Raw genomic sequence first — 25,613 nt, forward strand, 5'->3', positions numbered from 1 at the left:
AATGCATGAATTAGTTTTTCACATCACTCTGAGACAAGACCTTTCTAATTTTAGAGATATTGCGCAAATGCAAAAAAGCAGTCCTACATATTTGCTTAATATGCGCATTGAAGGACACATCCTGATCAAAAATGACTCCAAGATTTCTCACAGTATTACTAGAGGTCAGGGTAATGCCATCCAGAGTAAGGATCTGGTTAGACACCATGTTTCTAAGATTTGTGGGGCCAAGTACAATAACTTCAGTTTTATCTGAATTTAAAAGCAGGAAATTAGAGGTCATCCATGTCTTTATGTCTGTAAGACATTCTTGCAGTTTAACTAATTGGTGTGTGTCCTCTGGCTTCATGGATAGATAAAGCTGGGTATCATCTGCGTAACAATGAAAATTTAAGCAATGTTTTTTAATAATACTGCCTAAGGGAAGCATGTATAAAGTGAATAAAATTGGTCCTAGCACAGAACCTTGTGGAACGCCATAATTAACCTTAGTCTGTGAAGAAGACTCCCCATTTACATGAACAAATTGTAATCTATTAGATAAATATGACTCAAACCACCGCAGCGCAGTGCCTTTAATACCTATGGCATGCTCTATTCTCTGTAATAAAATTTTATGGTCAACAGTATCAAAAGCAGCACTGAGGTCTAACAGAACAAGCACAGAGATGAGTCCACTGTCTGAGGCCATAAGAAGATCATTTGTAACCTTCACTAATGCTGTTTCTGTACTATGATGAATTCTAAAACCTGACTGAAACTCTTCAAATAGACCATTCCTCTGCAGATGATCAGTTAGCTGTTTTACAACTACCCTTTCAAGAATTTTTGAGAGAAAAGGAAGGTTGGAGATTGGCCTATAATTAGCTAAGATAGCTGGGTCAAGTGATGGCTTTTTAAGTAATGGTTTAATTACTGCCACCTTAAAAGCCTGTGGTACATAGCCAACTAATAAAGATAGATTGATCATATTTAAGATCGAAGCATTAATTAATGGTAGGACTTCCTTGAGCAGCCTCGTAGGAATGGGGTCTAATAAACATGTTGATGGTTTGGAGGAAGTAACTAATGAAAATAACTCAGACAGAACAATCGGCGAGAAAGACCAATCTAACCATGTAACCAAATACCAGCATTACTGAAAGCAGCCAAAGATAACGATATGTCTTTGGGATGGTTGTGAGTAATTTTTTCTCTAATAGTTAAAATTTTATTAGCAAAGAAAGTCATGAAGTCATTACTCGTTAAAGTTAAAGGAATACTCAGCTCAATAGAGCTGTAACTCTTTGTCAGCCTGGCTACAGTGCTGAAAAGAAACCTGAGGTTCTTATTGTCTTCAATTAGTGATGAGTATTAAGATGTCCTAGCTTTACGGAGGGCTTTTTTATAGAGCAACAGACTCTTTTTCCAGGCTAAGTGAAGATCTTCTAAATTAGTGAGACACCATTTCCTCTCCAACTTACGGGTTAACCAGAGTTTGATCCTCGGCGGGTGTGTCGCAGAGTGGGGAAAAACGGTTAGAAATGTGAACGGGTTGGTGGTGTACAGCGGGCTTCTGTTTAGAACTACACTTCCTCCTCAGTCACCCAGTCGGCCTGCTTTCCCGGCTGCTCGGGATCTGCTGGGGGACAGCTAACGGCGGCTAAGCTACCTTGGTCCGCACCAACTGCAGGGGCCTGGCTAGCTGTAGGATTTTCCACGGTGCGGAGCCGAGTCTCCAATTCGCCCAGCCTGGCCTCCAAAGCTACGAACAAGCTACACTTATTACAAGCACCGTTACTGCTAAAGGAGGCGGAGGAATAAATAAACATTTCACACCCAGAGCAGAAAAGTGCGGGAGAGACAGGAGAAGCCGCCATGCTAAACCGTCTAAGAGCTAATAGCTGCGCTAAGCTAGCGGATTCCTAAAAACACACAAAGTGAATAATGTGTGAATAATTTAGAGGTGATTCAGCAGAGAGAGTGCTTTAGTTCAGGCACGTGAAGATTACACTGTGAAACAAATCGTTATCTAGTTATCTAGATCAATCTAACTGCGCAGATTAAACAGCTAACAGATACAACAAAACACCGCTGTGCTCCGGAACAGGAAGTGATACAATACCGCAGTGAGAGCCAACCACCACCATGACTTATGTAGTGCGCAAAATCTGCAAAATGAAAGTCAAATACTTTGGAAACACTTCAAATCTGCAAGCCCACATGCTACGTCATCACCCGGAGCTAAAAGGAGCGGAGCAGCGGTATCTGCTGACGACTGACCAGCGCTTCGCTAAACTGGCAGCCAACTCTGAACGAGCAAAGCAGATAAGTAAATTTACATCTAGAATCACTTGATTAACCTTGTAAAGCTGCATTTTCTTAAACAGAAACATTTTTTAAGTAATATAACTATTTCTCAGAGCTCTTTGAATCGAAAATCAATTCTGAATCGAATCGTCACCCAAAGAATTGGAATCGAATTGAATCGTGAGTTGTAAGATTCACATCCCTAGTAAGCTAAAGGCTAGGCTAGCAGACAACAAGCCATTTATTTTCTCTGTGAGCATGGGAAATGTGAACGCGCTGCTGAACATTGAGCTGTCCGCACTGAAAACTAAAGGATTTACCCTGAGAGCAGCTAGTTAATCTTTACTTAGACGTGGCTAACCCACCTCGTACTGGATACTAATGTGGACCTGCTGGAATTCACTGCTGTGAGAGCCAATAGAGACACTAAAGCGTACAGAAAGAGCAAAGGTGGGAGACTTATCATGTATGTTAACAATCACCCCAGGACACATCTCTGTAAACACAGGCTTGTGTTGCTGGGACCTCGAGCTGCTAGCTGTTAGCCTGCAGCCATACTATCGACCGAGGGAGCTGGGTCACATGATCAGCATCTGTATTTACATCCCCATCCCTGACACACTGTCTGACAGGTTATCTTAAGTTCTGTGCAGACATTGTCCACCCAACCAAGACTGTCTGCTGTTACCCCAATAACAAACCATGGGTAACGCGGAAAGTCAAAGCTCAACAGGAAGAAGGCCGCCTTCAGAAGCAGAGACATGGAGGCGATGAAGTCAGCACAGCAGGAGATGAAACTCTGCATGAGGGAAACAAAGTACAGCTACAGGAGGAAGGTGGAGCAGAAGCTGAAATAAAACAACACGAAGGATCTGGGAAGATGTGAAAACTATCACAGGCCATAACACAAAGAGGACAAACACAGGGAGGACAATGGACAGGATGAATAAACTTAATAACTTCTTCAACCGGTTCAACCAGTCCACCCTCTCCCTTGCTGCAGCCATGTCTCCTTCCCACAGAACACCTCCCCCAGACATCACAGCAGCAGCCCCCTCTTCCCCCACCTCAACACAACCTCCTCCATACATCACTGTGAAGCAGGTCAGAGGACAGCAGAGGACAGCATCTCAGAAAAGCAGCAGGACCAGACAAGGTGTGTTCCTGACTGCTGAAGACCTGCATGACTGAACAGGGAAAACCGCTACAACATATCTTCAGCCTGAAGCCCCTTTCACACCGGGACTGCTCCCAGTTGCTTCCTGTGGCGTCATGACGATGCAGGAATTTCTGCGTCAGGTGCACACAGCAGGGGGCCGAGAGGAGGTAAGAACGCAGCCTGCAGGTTCTCTGCACAGAGAAGTCAGCGTGCACAGTTTGGCTGCAGACAGACTGTGCACTCTGACTTCTCTTCTACTTGTTGTTGTGCTGAGCTGCAGGGCTGTGCTCTGAGTTCTGTTATAGTTTATCTTTCCTCCTTTGACCGCAAAACAAAACAGGTCCTGTACAAAATCCTTAAATGCTGCATACATGAAAATACAAATACAAGAACATAAGGGGCTTATTGAATATTATTTAGAAATAATAAAAGAAAACAGATAATTTGCACATGTGAAGTGATTATTTGCACACGTGCAGTTAATATAACCCTCAGGCAGTTACATCAATTCTTCTTTTATTCATCTTGGCCCAGTTGTTGCAAACTGAGTCAAAGCTGAATGTTTCTGCCTCGTCTCCTTCAGTAGAAATCATAAGGAGGTTGTCCAGCATGTCTTCTTTCAGTCTGTTTTGGAGGGGGGTCTTGACCCTCTTCATAGTGGAAAAGCCCCCTTTCACAGTCTGAAAATATAAATGACTTGAAACCTCAGCCTTGGGCTGACGGTCTCATCACAGGACACGTGTTCTGAGGCACTGCAGGTAAATGCATTTAAGTTTTGTTTCAAGATAGTACAAGTCAATAGTATATGAACACCAAGTATAATACCAGGGTAAATTAAAAAGTATCATATATGAAACTCCTGCTGTTGAAATAAAAATTACAGCAACAGTTGAGGCCAGTTTCACCAGGTTCGGCACTATGTCTTGATGTACAGACATCACCTTCTTCAAGTGCTCGTGGAGTTAGCATATTTCAACAGAAGCTGAGAGTTTTCACTTGTAAAATGAGCTACTAGTACCAGGACAGTTTTGTTGGTGAGGAGTTAGCAAACGGCGTGTAGTCACGATCACATTACTCTTGTTAGTAAAGTTGGAAAGATATTCAAAGATTTGACCTTCTGGAATCAATAATGTCAGAGCGAATCTCCATTTTTAAATCAAATGACACTTCCTTTCAAATGATTTACTACAGACAACAAACTACAACTGACCCCCCCCCCCACCCAGGTACGACCAGAGGGAGCTCACTGATGTGTGATGTGGGTTTGGCAGCACTGCAAACCGTATGTATGATCTTATTCAGTTTTTGTCAAACCATTTCCTTTCATCATGGTAATTTGTTGACGGTGCCTGAGCATTTCCTTTCATCATGGTAATTTGTTGACGGTGCCTGAGCGTTTCCTTTCATCATGGTAATTTGTTGACGGTCCCTGAGCGTTTCCTTTCATCATGGTAATTTGTTGACGGTGCCTGAGCATTTCCTTTCATCATGGTAATTTGTTGACGGTGCCTGAGCGTTTCCTTTCATCATGGTAATTTGTTGACGGTGCCTGAGCGTTTCCTTTCATCATGGTAATTTGTTGACAGTCCCTGAGCGTTTCCTTTCATCATGGTAATTTGTTGATGGTCCATGAGCGTTTCCTTTCATCATGGTAATTTGTTGATGGTCCATGAGCGTTTCCTTTCATCATGGTAATTTGTTGACGGTCCCTGAGCGTTTCCTTTCATCATGGTAATTTGTTGACGGTGCCTGAGCGTTTCCTTTCATCATGGTAATTTGTTGACGGTGCCTGAGCATTTCCTTTCATCATGGTAATTTGTTGACGGTCCCTGAGCGTTTCCTTTCATCATGGTAATTTGTTGATGGTCCATGAGCGTTTCCTTTCATCATGGTAATTTGTTGACGGTCCATGAGCGTTTCCTTTCATCATGGTAATTTGTTGACGGTCCCTGAGCGTTTCCTTTCATCATGGTAATTTGTTGACGGTCCCTGAGCGTTTCCTTTCATCATGGTAATTTGTTGACGGTCCATGAGCGTTTCCTTTCATCATGGTAATTTGTTGACGGTCCCTGAGCGTTTCCTTTCATCATGGTAATTTGTTGACAGTCCCTGAGCGTTTCCTTTCATCATGGTAATTTGTTGACGGTGCCTGAGCGTTTCCTTTCATCATGGTAATTTGTTGACGGTGCCTGAGCGTTTCCTTTCATCATGGTAATTTGTTGATGGTCCATGAGCGTTTCCTTTCATCATGGTAATTTGTTGACGGTCCCTGAGCGTTTCCTTTCATCATGGTAATTTGTTGACGGTCCCTGAGCGTTTCCTTTCATCATGGTAATTTGTTGACGGTGCCTGAGCGTTTCCTTTCATCATGGTAATTTGTTGACGGTCCCTGAGCGTTTCCTTTCATCATGGTAATTTGTTGACGGTCCATGAGCGTTTCCTTTCATCATGGTAATTTGTTGACGGTCCATGAGCGTTTCCTTTCATCATGGTAATTTGTTGACGGTCCCTGAGCGTTTCCTTTCATCATGGTAATTTGTTGACGGTCCCTGAGCGTTTCCTTTCATCATGGTAATTTGTTGACGGTCCATGAGCGTTTCCTTTCATCATGGTAATTTGTTGACGGTCCCTGAGCGTTTCCTTTCATCATGGTAATTTGTTGACGGTGCCTGAGCGTTTCCTTTCATCATGGTAATTTGTTGACGGTGCCTGAGCGTTTCCTTTCATCATGGTAATTTGTTGACGGTCCCTGAGCGTTTCCTTTCATCATGGTAATTTGTTGATGGTCCATGAGCGTTTCCTTTCATCATGGTAATTTGTTGACGGTGCCTGAGCGTTTCCTTTCATCATGGTAATTTGTTGACGGTCCCTGAGCGTTTCCTTTCATCATGGTAATTTGTTGACGGTCCCTGAGCGTTTCCTTTCATCATGGTAATTTGTTGACGGTCCCTGAGCGTTTCCTTTCATCATGGTAATTTGTTGACGGTCCCTGAGCGTTTCCTTTCATCATGGTAATTTGTTGACGGTCCCTGAGCGTTTCCTTTCATCATGGTAATTTGTTGACGGTGCCTGAGCGTTTCCTTTCATCATGGTAATTTGTTGACGGTGCCTGAGCGTTTCCTTTCATCATGGTAATTTGTTGACGGTGCCTGAGCGTTTCCTTTCATCATGGTAATTTGTTGATGGTCCCTGAGCTCCACTTTCACAGCCAGTTGCACGTCAAGATCAATGAAATCCACAAAGAATGGAGGACATCTCATTTTGGGGAAAAACAGTTTTGGTCGGTTGTAGTTTGTTGTCTGTATTATGTTTGGAAAGAGGTGCCATTTGATTTAAAACAGCAATTCACTTTGACGTTATTACATCCAGAATCTTGTTTAGCTTTACTCAGCAGAGAGCGGCAGCATTTGGAGGAACGACATTTAATCAGTCAGTCCCACAACAACACATGGAGGACATCATGATTATTTTTCATTTTAATTTGTTCCTTTAGGGCCCAGTCACACCGCAACAGCTGAACGAAGGATAAATAGCCACAAAAAGTTGGACAAATGATTCTGCACTTTTCCCATCGCTGAAAAGTCTGTGAATCAAGAGTGCAAAAAGGAATGAAATAAAACCAAAACTAATGAAAAAAAAACAATGCGAACGTCAACTTCGACACTTTAAACGAAATCAAAATGAAACTTTCACGATGACGTGACCGACAGCGGGTATGAGACCGAGCGTAGCCAGTCCTGTCCTCATGACCTCAGCACCTGCAGGGGCGGGATTTGTCTTGACAACAGGTGAGAGGTGTTTGTCTTCACAACAACAAAGTGTGTGCACACGTAGGCCAGACACACACAGCTGGAACGTGTGTAAATAAAGTAGTTGATAAAGCGTTCTTACTGCTACTTCTGTATGACAACGTTGCTTTTCGTCCCAAACATGGACGAGTCATCAGTGATACAAGGATGTTATGTGCAGCTCATTGAAGATTTATTATTGATCCATTCAGACATCAACCTTCGTTCAACACGTCGGACTTGGGAGGTTGGACAAAGTTGGACTAAAGTCAAATGAAGTGCTGATGTTACGGAAACTAAGCAAATGATAGGGAACTGTCAAGACAGAAAGCAAAACAAAATACAGATGATTTGAGGTTGCCGTTGGTATTTGCTGACATTTTCCAACAGTTTGAAAATTGTGACAAAGCACTAGCTGCAGGAATGAAGCTGGAAGAAGTTAAACGATGCCTCTGAAAGTCAACGCCTGGAGCCCGCTGCTTCCGAATCAGAAGCAGTGGGTCAGTGTAGTGAAATGATCGTTTTCCCGCTACACACCTTTGAAAACAATGTAACGGGCCAGTTGCAGTGTAATTTTTTTTCAGGCAGCAGCGTAACAGGGCGTTACTCTTATAACACAAGTGAGGTCTGTGATTTGGAGGTAAAAAAAATTTGAGTAAGCAAAACCAGAGACATCAGTTACAGTGACATGATCATCTATGAGGGCACTCAGTGTTTATCCAAACCCAATTTGAATGGAATACTTTGGAAATGGAAACACTTTGCTGATGTGTGGAATGTGGATTTGAATCTTAGAATGGAATATCAAACTCTGTTCCATTTTTGTCATGTAGGTCACTCAGTGGCCAACCTGAGTCAAGCTGAAGAGGCCGTGAAGCATGGAGCTTCCTTCATCACTCACCTCTTCAACGCCATGCTGCCCGTGAGTCCGACCCACTGTTCTGTCACAGTCTACAGCTTCCATCCATCCCTGTATTTCTCCCATTCACACATCTGTCTGCATTCTCATTTCTGTCACATTCACTCTCTACTCATGCGCTCACTTCACTGCCCATGTCCTGACATCATGTATTACTTCTGTTCCTGCCCCTGTCCCACAAACTTGGCCTTTGGGCCTTGTCTTAATTCTGTCCTACAACACTTCTACCTGTCACTAGTTTCATGCAGACGGCACTCTGCAGGTTGAAGTGAAGCCTCACTCTCACCCCTTCATGCAAACACTCACACTGATGTTATGCTACGACCATGCATGGTGTTTAACTGCACACCAACAATGACTTGGGCATAAAGAACCTTGCTCAGGCACACTTATCGAAATAACTATGAAAAAAGTGCTGATTTTTTTACTTTCCTGGTTTTGGGATTGTTTCAAAGATCCTTTGGACAAAAGCTTTCTTCTCTTTAGGCTGCAACTCCACCGTGCCACAATGTCATCTGCATTCTGCACAGACCAGAGTCACACATCCATCACTCTCACTCATCTTCAACCGCTTTTCTGTGATCGGGTCGCGGGGGTAATAGCTCCAGCAGGGGACCCCAAACTTCCCTTTCTCTGACCACATTAACCACCTGATGTGTTCCCAGGTCAGTGTGGAGATATAATCTGGGTCTTCCCTGAGGTGTCCTTCTAGATGGACATGCCTGGAACACCTCCCTCCTATTGGTGATAAATGACGCCGGCGTCATTAGTCACTGGTGACAAACGGTGGTGATAAACGACTGCAGTGACAGACTATGCTGGTAATAGAAGATGGCAGTGACGAACGACGGCAATGACGAACAATGCTGTTGATGAATGATTCTGTTGAGTAATAACACTGTTGACTAACTACAACAGTGACAGGCAATGCCAGTGACAAACAACAGCAGCAAGAAATGATACCAGTGACAAACGAGACTGGTGACTAACTACATCAAGGGTGCAATTTAGAACTAAAAAATGGGGGGGGAGTGCGAGGCACGCAGGGCCAAGCCCATAGGCCAAGCCCATAGGCCGGGGGTCTGGGGGCTGCTTTAGGCTCCCAGAAGCCAACAGTTTCTAGATAAGCTCAGATGCATTCTGAGCATCCAGAACAGTAATTTTAATGTTTTGAGAAGACCATAAAGTGGACACCATTTGACTTATGCAATTTGAAACTGTGGATATAAGTACTTTATTCTGAGAATAGCCAGCATTGATTTTATTAACATCCTGGTGTAAATAAGGTATCACATGTGTAGAACTCAGAAAGAATGATAGGTTGAGGTTTCATTAAAAAAAACAACTGCAAGGTGGTAAAATGTATTTATAAATATGAAAGAACAGGCTCTTAATAATTATTAACTATCACATACTGTATTTTTTCTCAAGGTTTGTTTTTGCATAAGTTTGAAAAAACAACAGATCGTAAGTTTAGGATAAATTACTTATCATGAATTTAATTTTCAAAGTGGCACTAATGACAACACTCATACTGAACATAATTTCACTTGCCTAGACTGATTTTGGAGATCAAGCAATAATTGCAGATGGGCTTTCTGAGGTCCCAGATAGCTTTTCTGATTTCCTTTTCTAACTTTCAGAATTTAGTCAATTAGCATATGGTCCATTCATACTTATGTGTAGACACTAGTCCCTAGAGGCAACTATTTTTGGTTTCAAATCTGGGCAAATGCAGTCCCAGAAAATTCAGAATGTGACAAACAAGAAACAGGTGTAAACAAGTCAATGCTGCTAAAAATACAAACTTGCAGAAACAAAGATGCTATTCTGACATGGTTTTGCACATAAGACTGACATGGCATGTTTCAAGTACACACATACGTCAGAAGGTGGGGGGGGGCATACCATATTCTGTCCCCCCTGGTTGAAAAGGTGGGGGGGACATGTCCCCCCTATCCCCCACCAAATTGTGCCCATGAACCACACCAATGATGGCAGCAGTGATAAACGATGGCATTGACAATGGCCGTAACGAACAATGAGAGTGACAAATGACAACCGACGGCAGTGGCAAACAAAGGACAAAGGACTCCAGAGACTAACAGCGCTGGCATCATTAAGAAGTGTGCCTTCTGTCAAACTGCAGGTTAAAGTTCACATTCTTTTCATAAAATCCTCCTGTACAACCAACTGCTGATGCAGCTGACAAAAGTTGCGCAGTTTGTCCACTCACATCCACGGAAGCCTATAATTCCTTCAGAGGTGTCTCTGTGTCTTGATGGATGTCTTGGTGGTTTCCCTCACTCATCAGCATGGTCACTTTTTGGAAACTATCTGACTAACACAGATTTACCGGACAGTATCAAACTCTGTATTTAATGATCGATGTAAATGAAGTCAGAGACACATTCAGTGACTTGGAAATGTTCATGTGTCCATCTGCTGTCTTGTCTCAAGAAAGCTCTGTAAAAGTGATGAGTTTGAGTTTGTCCTTTTAGAATGAATTACCCAGTCCCAATTTTTTTTATGTATTTGCAGGCCTGAAATGCAGGAATGGATGAATATTATGCTAATAATTAAAGTTGAACACACAAAACATGAAATATTTTTCTTCATTCTGTCTGCAGTGAAATAAAGGTCAAAATAAATGTAAGAGTGGCTGCGGGACTTTTTAAATGTGCATTTTGCATATCGTCCCAGCTTTCTCTGATTTGTGGTTGTACGATTTGCTCTGCAGTTGTTTGACTCAGTGTATGACTGTAGAAAAGGACTTTTTCTCAAGTAGAAACCTGTGAGTCACCGTGTGTTTCCTTGTCATCAGTTCCACCATCGAGACCCTGGTATTGTGGGTCTGCTCACCAGTGACCAGGTCCCTGCAGGCAGAACCGTCTACTATGGAATGATAGCTGATGGAATTCACACCAATCCTGCAGCCCTACGTATTGCGCACAGAGCGCACCCCTCAGGTCAGTGTGGAAGCTACACTTTTCAGAGGCATCTTTGTCTCTGCTGCTGACTTTAAGCTGCGCTGGACGAAAGTCATTGTGTTCTGTTTGAGGTCCGGCCCATATTACGCTACAGATAAGCAAAACCGCAGCACTGTGCCGTAGTCTTTGTTTTTGGCCGAGCAGCAACTCTACTCTGACTTCTCACAACCATTAATGCAGCTTTTTAAAGACACCTTCCACGGTAGGTAAACCTGAAAACACCACTGATAAAGGACGGGAAGAGAACACTGCAGGTGCAGCACCCTGTCACTGGCAGTCGCACACATTCAGCTGCAAATAATAAAAGACTATATGAGCAATAATAACTTTACTGATGAGTCTCTTTCAGATCAGGTGTGCTTCAATTAAGATATAAAACAAAGGGGCTTACATAGACGCAAAACAAAGTGCATTGTGAGAAGCAGTGCATTACATAAAAACAACGTGCAATACAGAAAAAACCTCAAACTTTATGTCTAAAGCTCATTTAAAACAACAGCAGTCAGTAAAAATGAGCACCAGGTTATGCCCAAAAATAAGTAAATAAATAAGATAAAATAACAATAAACTTGCAGCAAGCAATAAAAAGCATAAAAAAAAAAATAGATTACAAAATAGAGATGCATTTTTTTCATTTAGGAAACGCCATAGGAAAAAAATGAGGATTTAAAAGTGTCTAGGGACAGGGACGATCTATAATATTGAAGCGGAGACTAGTCCAAAGCCTGGGTGCAGCCCCTGCAAAGGCCCCGTCAGCTCTAATCTTCAGTCTTAGCTAAGAGACGGAGTTGGAAAAAACTTGCTTTAACAACAGCACTAACCTGCTTATCAAATTTAAAATGACTGTCAAAAATTACCCCAGGGTATGCAGTCCATATATTGGATAAAATACAAGAGGTGAGGTAGGTCCTGACATCATCGCATCAGCGCCCCCCCCACTCTCTCTTACCCACCAGAGCATCAGCTGTATTGGCTCAGGTGCATGTGCACGAAAGCACACACACAGCTGAGCACAGATGTGTTCCAGCCTCACGCACGTGCGGCAGGTCAGCTGTCCTGACCACACACACACACACACACACACACACAGTGCTGTGTGTGGATAATCCGTTTGTGTTTGTGTTTGACTGCTACGCCCCCTGTGGGGTATGAAGCCGGCCTGAGCCTTATATAAAGTTTTGTGTCTGGAAAGTTTTTAAGGCCCCCTGACACGAGCATGAATTTGACTCACGTACTACCTCGAGCTGTGTCATGCTGGAGAGTAAACTCGTCTTTAACGAGTGCAGACAAGATGCCACAGGGGGCGCCGGTGTGTGCTAATGTGCACAAAGAATTTTGAAATGTTAAAAAAAAATCTTTCACGCATAAATGTTGTGCTACGTGGCGCGATCTAATCGCCAACATGATGTGCAGTTCATCAAGTGGAGTGAAGAAGTGAACAGAGCGAGTGGTGACATCAGCGAATCGCATCAGAGCGCAGCTCGTCTGAACAATTATAACAAGAACTTAAATCTGTTATAAACATACTTTAACAGCTGCACACAAGAAGGAAAAACCACGCAACTGTTTTACCAAGACATGATAATGTAAACAAATAATTACCTTTTCAGACGACTCCAAATGCTTTCTCCAACTTGTTAGGCGCTCGGGCGTGAACAGCTGAAGCTGGAGCGGTCCTCTGTGATTACAGTAATTACAGACATTTTCAACAGCCAATTTGCAGAGAAAATGAAATATTATTTTATATACACAGCGTCCAGCACAGAGCGCGTGGCAGCCAGTAGAACAAAGAACTGCATCCATCTGGGATCACAGCGGGTGGGATCGTCACAACGACATGCGTGCTACTGCGTGAATCAAAGACATGCTTGTGTCAGGGGTTTTATTTTTGTGTGACTAAAGGACACGCCATGTATGTTAGGCTGTAGAAATCATCTCTTTATTTCATCTGACTCAGTTTCTACACTGGTGACCCCTGACATCTGCTTTTCACCTTTTTTGAAGAGCATTCCGTCATGACCATGACGGCGAATGCAGTGTCGTTGAAATTCCCAGAGTTTTGGGAGTGGTATGCCGCGGCCTGATTCGCACAACACCAGGCACAGTTTGCACTGCGGGACACCACCACGGATGATACGAGGTACTACTACATTGTGTTGGCCCTCTGCAGCTCCAAGGCAACAAGATTGGTCACTGCAGAATCCCCCAGTAGCAGAGAAATATGCGACCCTCAAGGCACCCCTCCTCAAAACCTTCAAACTGTCCGACGATGAAAGGGCCAGAGGCTCTATTCCCTGCACAGGCTGAGGGACAGCAAATTCTCTGAGCTGATTGACAGAATACTACAGCTCCTGGGGGAACTCAGGCTGGATTTCTTTCTCACCCACCTTTTCCTATAACTCCCTCCCCACGTGCATGCAGCTCTGGCCAACACCACCATCACTGACTGCTGTGTACTGGTGGAGGCGACGGATAATACTTCCTGACCGGCCAACACCACAGCATGACTGAGGCAGCACTCACGTCAACTTGTGCTTCAGAGGACAGAGCTTTAGCTAGGACTTCATCACGGCTAAGGTTGCCGGCCCCCTCATGGGCATGGAGTTTCTCTGCGCATATGGACTGCTGGTGGAGGTCAAGAACTGGCATCTGATGGATGCCACGACCTTTTCGTCTTACAGCTGCATCCTCCACCGGCTGCTTGGGGAATTCCCTGCACTCACGCAACCAACCTTCTCAGCCTCCACTGCCAAGCATGGAGTGGAGCACCACATTGCCACCACAGGCCCACCAGTGTACACCCAAGTGAGACATCATGACCCAGCCAAGCTCAGCATCACCAAAGCAGAGTTTGACAGTATGGAATGCCTCAGCATTATCCGCTGCTCCAACAGCCTATGGGCGTAGCCCCTCCACATGGTGCCCAAGCCCAGCGGCGGGTGGTGCTGATGCAGTGAGTACAGCCAACTGATGCCACAACACCAGGCCGCTATCCCTTGCCACACATCCAGGACTCGTAGTGCACCTGATGGGCATGGTCATCTTCTCAAAGGTGGGCCTTGTACGTGGATGCCACCAAGTGCCGGTCCACCCATGAGATGTCCCCAAAACTGCAATGATCACCCCCCCTGGACTGTTTGAGTTTCTGAGAATGCTGTTTGGCCTCAAAAACATAGCTCAGTTCTTCCAGCACCTCATGGACTCCATGCTATGCGACCTGCCATTTCTGTTTGTCTAACTGGATGACATCCTAGTGGCCAGCTTCTCCCAAACAAACCACTGGTCCCACCTGCAGATACTTCTTGAATGCCTCAGCCTGCATGGACTAATCATCAACCCTACTAAGTGCCAGTTTGGGGTGACCACCTTGACTTTCTGGGGCACAGAGTCACCAAAGCTGTGCCCCTCCCGTCTAAGGTGGAGGTGGTTCTGAATTTCCTGTGACCAACCACAGTGCGATCCCTGCAGGAGTTCTTGGAAATGGTGGACTTTTACCAGTACTTGCTCCCCAAAGCTGCTGCGGTCATGCACCCCTTATAGGAGGCATGAAAGGTGAAAATTCCCAAACACATGGTGGACTGGTCAGCAGAGACAGACACAGCATTCTCGGACACCAAGACAGCCTTGGCTTCCGCAGTGATGCTGGCCCACCCATCACCGACCCAGAGGTGCAAGCACTCAGGTCTGCAGCCACCGGATTATAGCTAATGGATGTTACCTTTGGTGAGGGCGGCACCAGACTGCTCTGTGATGTCTCCACAGGACAGCCACGACCTATCGTCCTCTCCGCATGGAAGCAGCATGTCCTTGAGGCTGTACATGGCCTTTCCCACTCTGGTGACTGCCAAGTTTGTCTAGCATGGGCATAAAACAGATGTTAGAGCCTGGTCGCCCTCTTGTGGTGACTGCCAGTGCTCCAAGATCCACCGACACATCACAGCCCCCCTGACTCACTTCCCGGTACTGGAGCAAAGGTTTGATCACATGAATGTGGACCTTGTGGGACCCCTCACCCCCCCGCGTTTCACGCACCTCCTCACCATGGTCGATAGAATCACCAGGTGTCCAGAGGCTGTACCACTGACATCCACAAAAATGCCATGGACATGCTGGACTCCGAAAAATGATGCCCACCTCTTCCACCATTCCGAAGATTCAGACGGCTTTCGGTGGCTTTTCAGTCATGTGACTATCCGAGAAATTGTGGAAGAGGTGGGCATGTCACAACATGTCCTGTGAGACTTCAACACGGTGGAGCTTTTGTTCCGCCATCAGCTTCATGCCAAAGCCATCTGCATACATTTCACCGCCACTCTTTTCATGGCAAAATCTTCTGTCACAGTGGAATGTGCCGAAAAAGTGCTGATGTCCACCTCTTCCGCAATTTCTCGGATAATCACACGACGGTCCCACATCACCAGTGTTCACTTTGGAAATGATCTGGTCAGTTGCGCCTTGGGGCAACTGTTTGTTGTGATTTGGCGCTATACAAGAAAAAAGTTGATTGATTGATTGATTTCAGCGTGTTGATGCCGACCGGAGCGTGGCTCGCTCTCCACCATTGTGCGGACGTCTTTAAGCCGGTTGTACCGCTCCTTAATCTGTGTGATGCCCATAGGATCGTCACCGAAAGCCATCTGAATAATCCACACGATTTCCACCGCCACAGAACCTGGAGAATACTGGAGCCGCCAAGTCCCGAATTCCCAGGTGATCACCGTCCCCGACTGTCGGATCTGGTACTGCTGGCGAGGAGCACAAACAGTGAGATGTGGGTGTGTGCACACCCAGTAACAAAAACAGTCAGAAGGTGGAAAGTCACCTCCACCTCTAATCACACACTCGTGCAGCTCCTGTCTAACCCCTTATCTGGTTTGGGTGTGAAGCGAAGCCATCGCTGTTCACACCAAACGCCAATCCACAGATAATGAAACGCCACAGGAATACGGCTGCAAAGAAGTTCAGGTTATTATTCAATGATTTAGGTCAGCAGAGAAAAGTACCTTCACAGGTAGATGATATCTCGGCAGCGAGGTGGAGATGACATCCGGCTTTTATGGAGTGATGAAATGAAGATGGGTGACAGCTGTCATGAGTTGATGTGTGACAGCTGTCACTCCTGGTTGTGTCCGTGGTGGCAGCGCCCTCTCGTGCCTGAAGCCTGCACTTCAGGCAGGGCGCCCTCTGGTGGTGGGCCAGCAGTACCTCCTCTTCTGGCGGCCCACACAACACATTACAGTAAAAGAATCACAGTGCATTGCATAGAAAAAAATCTAAGTGCATTACATAAAAAAATGAAGTGCATTTCGTTAAAAAAAACAAGGTGCATTATAGTGGGGCAGATTAAGTCAATATTTCATAAGGGTCGTTCAGTTGGTGGTACAAGCACCAAATTTGGCACAAATGATGTACTATTTAAGAAACATACATTACCCAGCTGAAAATCCAAGATGGCCACCAGTTTTCAAGATAGCAGCTATTACGTGAATCAAAATTAGTGTTTTTGGAAGCTATCTGATCATAGATACATTAGGTTGAAGCATGATCATTCATTAAAATGCTGTCTTCAAGCTCTGTTGGTTTGTAATTTTTTATAAGAGTGATGTCAAAGCACAACCAGGGCACACTGGTGACATCACTGCTGTGAGACTCAGCATGAGGTTCATTGTCGGCTTGTAGCGTACTAGCTGGAGTTGCAGTTTACTGACTCTTGTAGTAGTGTAGCTACCCACTTTAGTTTGTAGTATGTTATAGTGTCCCAAATGCTATCTAATAGGCCCCCCTATATCTCAAGTAGAAATTTAGTTAGTTGTAGTATTGTAGTCAGATAGCCACATCTGAATTGACAGGATGTACCAGCGCGGGAGAGCCGAGCCAAGGGTAATGGGGCTTCATTTACCTGGATGGTGTACAGATCACACAGGAACTAAATGGCACTGGATGAACAATCAGGCTAGGTGTAGAGTACCAGATGCTTGAACCTAGTTGCATCCCATATTTCAATGTGCTTTGACGTTTTGTACGGTCGGGTGGTAAAAGGATAACCCCTCGGCCTTTAACCATATAACACAAGAAGACACAGAAGAGTTGGCATCTCAGGTCAAAGTAGTAAATGAAGATATCAGGCATCATGAGCAGACCAGTCAGTCTCAGAAGTCCTTCACTGACAAGGTCCAGAAGTTGTTTGGTGTGATGAAGGATCTGGGCAATCCTTTCCTGGAAGAGTCCAAAGATCTGCTCACATTGGACACACAAACCATCGCACATCCCAGTGCTGCTGAACTTGTAAGAACTCACTTTGAGAAAAGTCCAGTTGCCTTCAGAGACTTTTTCAATGGTCTGGGTGATGAGGCTTCCTTTTGTAAGCCCATCAAAAAGAACAAAGTTGACTTCTTTCGCCAAGAGGCAGCTGCAGCTTCCAGTGACATGAAGAAGCAGGTACTCAAAGATGAATGTCGTCTGTTCTTGCAGCTCTTTATATCCTGCCAATCACGAGAGTGTGACCTGCTTGAGTTCTTTAAGCATGAGAATCAGTCTTTCCCTGCAGCACTGAGCGACACAGAGAAACTCCACTCTAGTCAGAAGTCTCAGCTTGCAAAAATTCTGGAAGCTACCATTTCTCCTGACAAACAACCAGAATGTGATGTGGACCATGGACCACAGCTTTGCGTCCAGAGGCACATCCGTTCCCCATATGGAATCGTGGGGGCTTAAGTCACACTTAGAGCAATGACTGCTCGAGAGGTGAGTGGCTACGATGTAGGAATGCAGAGAAGTGGTTATCGGGGCACATCTGCCTGTCCATCCCACTGGGAGGGCTATGAAGGCATTGTGGACACATACATGTTCACCTGAGCATAGGTTCCCATCGGGTCCGTTGCTTGGAGGTAATCTGTGCATTTACCTCCATAGGGAGCCTGGGTATTGTTGAAGCTCCCATGATCCCACACAGCGGCTTAGCTATCTTTCCCAAATTGGTAATTGGACCAGACAAAAAGAGCTGGTTATTTGCATAACAGGTGAGTCGAGCTCTGGGATCAAGGAAAAGATTAGTGTGCACAAGTGCATCAAGTGATCCTTCTGCAAGTAAAAAATTTTCAAATGATATATTTTTTGGTGCCTTGGTGGTTATGTAGGAGCCTGTATGTTGTTGAACTGATTGATTAAGTATGGCAGGATTTATAGCTGACATTAACACATGTGGAAATAAAAGACTAACATTACGAAACGGCAGTGGTTTTATCTGCAGGTGGGCTGCAGAAACAGGCATCAGAGAACACACATAACAACTGCTCAAATTCACCTCGTTAGCCAAATACATAGCATACCTATACCACATGTTCATCTGATATGGATTACGTGGAGTATCAAACATCCACTCAAAACTTGATCGTGGACTTAATCGTTTCTGATCTGATTTGTTACCTTGTCCATACGTTTTTTTCATACCACCAAAAAGTGGACGTCACAATTATAGCAATAGTCATCAGTATTGTCAGCAAAGTGTGAACCTTATACCCCACTCTGGCGGCAAATCTCTCCATAGCTGGAACAGTCTTTCTGATATTCCCCTCCCTTTTTTTTTTTTTTTTTTTTTGCAGCAGTTCAGGATTTCAGTTCAGCAGTTCTGGGCCTTTTGGGGCAAATGAGCAGTGGTGTCAAAAGTACACACATTTGTTACTTAAGTAGAAGTATAGATACTGCAGTTTAAAAACACTCTGGTAAAAGTTGAAGTATCAACTTGACCTCTTTACTCAAGTAAAAGTGAAAAAGTATGTGCTCCAAAACCTACTTAAAGTATAAAAGTATAAAGTAACCTTTAAAAAAAAAAAGAAAAAAAAAAGTAGATGCCACTATATGAATTGAAAGCTTAATTTAAAAACTGATTCGTTCTACATGTGGCCCAAGACCCAAAACCCAAAATTACCCCCCAACACCACCTGCAGGAAAATGTTTCAATTCTAGAAGCTCTGAAATGCAATCTGGGACTATTCCAGACAATAAACTGCAGTGAGTGCAGCATCCATTTAGTGGAAAAAAAAAACAACTTTCCTTATTCAAATTCATTCCAGTAGTATTCTGCTCTTACAAGGATGCAGCAGTTTTTTAGTTTGTCAGTTCTGGAGGAAATAACTGAAGAAATTAACACATTGAAAATATGGTTTGACCGAAACAAACTGTCATTAAACTTAAATAAAACAGGGATGAAATGGAGGTGGAAGAGTCATGAGGTGTTCACAGGAAACATTTATTTCTGTATTTATGTATGTTCATTGTTAGTTGCTTTTATATTTTATTTTCTGTTGTGTTTCTATTCAGGTTCTTTTTGTCTCTTTCTCTGAAATTGTATATAATAATCATTAGATTATTAATATATAAACAAAATAAATTAAGAAATATTACAATTTGAAAACAAATGCGCCCGAACGTGATGCGGCTGCTTAATGCTAACTTTTAACATTGAAAATGCCATAGACATGCTAACGTGTTAGCGTCGCCTCCCCGTTTTTTAGTTATAAATACATCTATCAACTGTTTCAGAAGAACATAAACAGGTCGGTTTAACATAGAAAAGGTAAATATACTCACAGAAGTATGCTCTTTAGAGTTTAGCAGGGGAAAATTAAGCGAAAGAAAGAAAGTATAACGAAGCAATAGGTCGAAGCATTGCTTCCAATCTGCGAACCACTGCTTGGATTGGTTCAAGGTTCAAAGCAAAGCCGTGCTGCAGAAAAGTTGATTACAGGCGCACATGACGTGAAATATATATATATAAACATTAAACTGAAGCCAAGAGTAACGAGGCAGTTTGTTTTAAAAATGTAAGGAATAGAAAGTACAGATACCTGTGTGAAAATGTAATGAGTAGAAGTCAGAAGTAGGCAGAAAAATAAGAAAGGAGTAAAGTATAGATACCTAAAAAGTGTACTTAAGTACAGTAACAAAGTATTTGTACTTTGTTACTTGACACCTCTGCAAATGAGGCTTATGTCAGTATGTGTATGTATGCTGCAATTGTTCTCCAGCTTAAATGTACTCTTCCTGTTCTTTATCTCATCTGCTTCCCTTCCTGGACTGGTCACATCTACTTCTTTGCTCTATTTCAAGCTTGTAGTCCGTCTACTTCTCATCCTGGCTTGTGTTGATAAGATTCTCCTCAGTTTTAACTGATATCTCGTCTGCTTCTGTCCTTGAATCAACTAGTCTGCGTCAGGACCCTGGATAGGCTTGGATTTCTCGTCTGGTTTGGCTTTATCTTTGTCGTTGTTCTCTGGCTTGTCTGGATCTGTCAGGTATCTTTGTTTTTTGCAGTGAGACAGGTGGACCCAGGATGATTTTTCTGCGATCTTCACTGCAGTTGGTATGGTCAGGAGAACTTGGAATGGCCCCTCCCACCTCGGTGAGGACCAACTCTTTCTCTTATGCTTTTATCAGGACCTAATCACCAACCTGGATAGGATCCTCAGCCTCCTGCGCAGAAACAGGAGAATCTGGCATCTTGTTAGGGTGTATTACATCTTTGTGGTCAACACTCGCTCATATAATCAACTAATCTCTCATCTTCACTATCAGGCCCCATTATTGCTTGTAAGTCTGGTAACCTGTAGGGCCTCCCATACAGGATATCAAATGGAGTAAGACCAGTTTCTAAACTGGGCGTTATATGCATGTACAATTTCACTAAATCTAAGCAATAAATCCATTTTTTTTTTCCTGTTTCTTCCATGCATTTTTTTAGTCTGTTTTTAACTGTGCCATTTGCTCTAACTACTAAACCTGCACTTTGTGGACGGTAGGCACAGTGTGTCTTTGCGTTTATTTTCAAGTGATCTGTTAAATACTGAATGATTTTATATGCATCTATCAGCACTAGACAGTACTTCTTTCCTCACATTGACTTTAATTCAATGAAAGTCCATGTGAATTGATTGGAATGGATATTTAGGTGCTGGGAATTTCCCTCGTCTTGGCCTCTCATTTCCCTGCGGGTTGTGTTTCTCACAAATTAACACTCGGAGGTCCAAGCTTTCTCTTCTACCTGTAAAGCCCACGGAGAGTCAAATGACCCTGGCTAGCTGACTTGGCTAGCCACATTCTTGTGTTTGCATATTTGCTGTCTGTGTGTTCTGAGACTTCCTTGTTTACATAATAGAAGTAGCTCTCCCAGGGGATCTTGGAGTCAATTGCCTGCTAGCTGAAAGGGCTGCATATGAAGCAGGAGTTGTGTGCAAAACCGTGTAAAATTACAGCTGCCCTAGTACACCTATTGCTACAACTATTTGTGACTGTAACCTGTACCTATGTATATATTTTGGTTTTCTGGTGTGTTTTTGGTACATTTTGGTACATTTCAGTAAGATCCAGAAACAAAGTCTTCTTTTGGTGTGTTTTTTTGGTTACATTTTCAATACAATTCAGAAAACAAAATTTCATCTCTCCCCAAGGGTAAAGTTATTTATCCACCTAAGCACAATCAGCAGCCCTTTCAGACATTAAATATGCAAACACAAGAATGTGGCGAGCCAAGTCAGCCCCTCCCCCTGAGGTGTTTCTGAGACTTCCTTGTTTACATAACAGAAGTAGCTCTCCCACAGGGGATCTTGGAGTCATTTGACTATCCGTGGACTTTAGAGGTAGATTGGTCATTTGACCAGACCTTGGTCTTCTGGGTGTTAAACATGCTCTGCAGTAGTTTTTGCATATGCCTGAAACCCGAACGTTGAAAAATGTTGGTTACCAGTCCAATCATCCCTCCTGTTGAGACATGGCAAGGCCCATGACTCAAAGTAGCATCCCACTTAACCAGTCCGGCGTGGGGTCGAGGGTCAGGCACAAATGCCATCTTTGTTTTGGTAGACATTGTGACGCTCTCTTTTCTGATGCTGATGCATTATCTTGCATGTCTTTAAGGATTTGCAGATCTATGCTGTCAGTTGCAGAAAGCAGAACTGTCACCTCCCCTTGTGCTGCAGATTTAGCGGTTTCATCTGCAAAACAATTTCCATAGGAAATGGGGTCCTGATTGGTTGTGTGCACCGCACATTTGCAGATGGCCACAGCTTCTGGGAGTTGCACTGCGTCCAGCAAAGCTAACAGCAGATCTTTATGTAAGACTGGTTTTCCTGATGAGGAAATCATTCCTCTATTTTACTGTAGAAAATGTATACTGCCTATCAGTGTATATCTTGACACGTTTGTCTTTCATCAATTTACATGCTTCTGTGAGTGCAATTAATTCCGCAGCCTGTGCCGATATGTGATTAGGCAACCTTTCAGCCTTTAAAATTGTTGTAGCTGTCACAACAGCATTAAAACCTCAGCCAAATTAGCACAATCTAAGCGTGGTGTACTTCAACAACGTACTCAGTATCCTTCTCATCAACTTGCTTGTGACTTTCCCACCTTCTCCGGCGGTTAGTCCCGCTGATCATTTGGCTCTCCATATCTTTGCAGGTGAGTACAGTCATGCACCAAAGTGTCCATTCCTCCCACACTTCAACATACCAGTTCTCTATTCATCCCACGGCCTCGGCCTCTGGCTGCGCCGCGAGTTTGACCTCTGCCCCTTCTGGCAAAGTACACTTCATCCTCATATATCATTATGACTGCTCCTGCAGATTTAGGGTTCTTTTTAGATTGTGCCACCTTTTCTGCATGTGTGGCATGTGTGATATATTCTGACAAGTTCCAGTTGCAAACTCTATGTAATGTTTATTCACCCATTGGCATATGTTCGGCAGTGAGTTAGAGTGGAGAGCGTTTTAGCTGTTGTCTGTAGCTCCCCTGTTCTATCATTATCTTCTTGTAATCCGCTGTTTGTTTAAAAACCTTAGTCATGTGGATCACATAATCCTCAAATGGTCATTATCCTCTGTTTTGCTCTGGCTATTTCAGACTAATCAGCTCTCTGTTTGAATTTGTCTCAGAGTGCGGTGTGAAGAGCAGCAAGTCTGGTGTTTAAGTGTTGTACCATCATAATGCATTGAGTTCATCATAGGTCTTACTGGATCACAATTTCTCCTCATGTGACCCCAAAACAGTCATCAGAACCTGTTGCATTTCAACTCCGTTGAGGTGATAAGATTGTCGGAGTCATTCTAAATCAGTGATGAATTGTTCCACGTCCTCTTTAAATGACACAATCTCTCACACACCTTTTTTACATCTTCTTGTGTCCAGGTTCTGTAAACCAAAATGTGCTGAGGGTGTCCCGCAGCCACATTAGGGTTGGCCACTTGTATCACTGGATCCAGGTCCTGCTGAGCTGGTGGAGGATTTTGGAGTTTTGTTTTTTGTTTCACTACCTGTGGCATTAATGTTGGTGGTAACGTAGTGCCACTTCTCAACCTTATTCCAGCTAAACCGTCCCCCTCCCTATCTGCTAGGAGAGGAGGTGGTGGTCTGGCTGTTTCTGCTACTTGGGAGTAGTCGGGGGGGAGGAGGTGGTGGTGCCGAGGGCCCCGAAGCCATTTTTTCCTAAATCAAGATTATGGTTCACTGGAGGATTTGGAGGGGGAGTTGAATTTATAGTACAACCATGAAGTTTCATTATCTAATTCTCTTCTGTTGTAAAATACGTCTCCTCCCTTTTGCTTTTGTTTGGCTTTATTTTCAACATCACATCTGTTACGTTTTTCAAGTGGATAACGTGCTTTTCTGAGAGAGTAGGTTCTGAAGGACTTGTGTGCCAGATTTGGTGCTTGTACCACAAAGTGAATGATGGTTTTAGTAATCTGCCCCACTATTAGGGCCCCGTCACACTCAGTACGAATGAGCACGAGCCAAACCAAATCAGCCAGAATGGGAAAAATCCAAAACTCTGAGGTGCAGTCGGGAGTCACAGGACATTCGGACAGTCATGTACGAATGCCGTACGACCACTTAGTATGGGGGACAGATCTCGCCTCGACTGTGTGTGCATGGACCGTGTGTATGCATCCCGATTGCAGGCCAAGCATTGTTGGACCCAGTACAGTTACGTAAGAATGAAGTTAGAAAGATGCAGAGCTTCATTCTAACTTTATTATAAATAATGCACACTGAGTGCCAGACGAATGAGGTTCGATTCCTGTCCGATGTCTAAAAGCCTGGACTGCAAATGCAGGGAGAGAAGGGTGTGTGCCACTGCTGCTTCTGCCCTTTTCATAAGACCTGCCAATACTGGATGTTAAAATACATCTAACTTATGGACTGGAAACATGTCATGTGTGTTAAATATGTCAGTAGCTGCCTCCCCTCACTCAGCCATGCACTCTGTCTCGCTCTCCTCACTCCCTCCCCTTGCGCACTCTGAACGGTCAGCAGGACACTGTGCCATCAGAATGAAACATGTGTCCCACACGACTGCACTGTGCAAATGAACATCACGCGCTGCACCACCTGGTGATCCAGCTCACGGAGGAGCTTTGCATCCCGCTGTGTGGCTGGATGTCATGCATTGCCACCGCAGGGTGGCGCATCATATGGGATATATTCATGGTGGGTGTGGCATTTGCCCTCGCCAATTGGCTGATCACAGGATGACTCAGATTTGATCACATGTTGCAGCCTGGCTGGTGTTTGCCCCACGCCGTGACACGCAGCTCGAGGCATTCCAAAAGTGAGTTTTTATTTATGTTCTGATGGCTTGCCGACACAGGTGCATCGTCATGGGCCGTACAGAGGTCAAAATACAGTACGTCACAATATGCATTTTCTGCGGTGACTTGCTGTGGGGCAGCAGTGCCGCGCAGGTGCACGTGGTGTTACAGCTGTGATGATCGTCATAATTCACATACATTATGCAACCCATGAGAGGACATGACGATGAATCCTGAATCTAAGTTTTATTATGGATATAACACCTCATTCAGATGTGTGCACGGTGTAGAAAATGCAGAACGCAGTCAGATTGCAGTCAGACTGCACATCGACTCCTATTTGATTGTTTTCCATTTCGACTGCTCCATGATTGTTTAGAACATGAGCAAAACATTCGGGCAGCCGCACAACTGTAACCAACTTTTTAGACTGCGCTAAGAATGTTGTCCAACATTTGCGACTGCACCTCCACACCTCCCAAATGTGGGTCAAATTTTCATAGGACAGGATTCGGGTCATTCAGCCTCTTGTATGATGGGGGTATGACGTAAAAAACAAAGTGCATTACATTAAAAAATAAAACTGCATTACAAAAAAAAAGTGCGTTAAGCCCCTTTCAAAACAGGGCCAACATAGAATTGCGTATTGCGGCATACCATCTACACTGAGTTATACAGCGCTACGCAGAGTTTAAGCAGCTCTACGCTGAGTTTTTGCTCCCCTACACAGCAGTATTCTGAGGGCTACGTGAGGTGGACGCAAAAAATTAAAAGGCTTAATCTTTTCGGCCGTAGAGCATAGGATGCAGAAAGTACTTCATTTTTAAGCAAGTCTACACAACACTCTGCAACTGTTTGTAAATCTACACAACACTGCGCTACTGTACA

The 25,613-nt window shown here is 44.0% G+C and overlaps 1 protein-coding gene across 1 annotated transcript in view; it reads left to right on the forward strand.

Annotated features, from left to right (window-relative positions):
* Positions 1–25,613, forward strand: part of amdhd2 (amidohydrolase domain containing 2) — a 132,676-nt gene that overhangs the window by 54,716 nt on the left and 52,347 nt on the right. The window contains exons 6-7 of the mRNA XM_034190837.1: positions 8,070–8,158; positions 10,980–11,124. Coding sequence (XP_034046728.1) covers positions 8,070–8,158; positions 10,980–11,124 — 234 coding nt within the window. The remainder of the gene's footprint in view (positions 1–8,069; positions 8,159–10,979; positions 11,125–25,613) is intronic.

The sequence above is a fragment of the Thalassophryne amazonica genome, chromosome 16 (genome assembly GCF_902500255.1).
Source record: "Thalassophryne amazonica chromosome 16, fThaAma1.1, whole genome shotgun sequence".
NCBI classification, from domain to species: Eukaryota; Metazoa; Chordata; class Actinopteri; order Batrachoidiformes; family Batrachoididae; genus Thalassophryne; species Thalassophryne amazonica.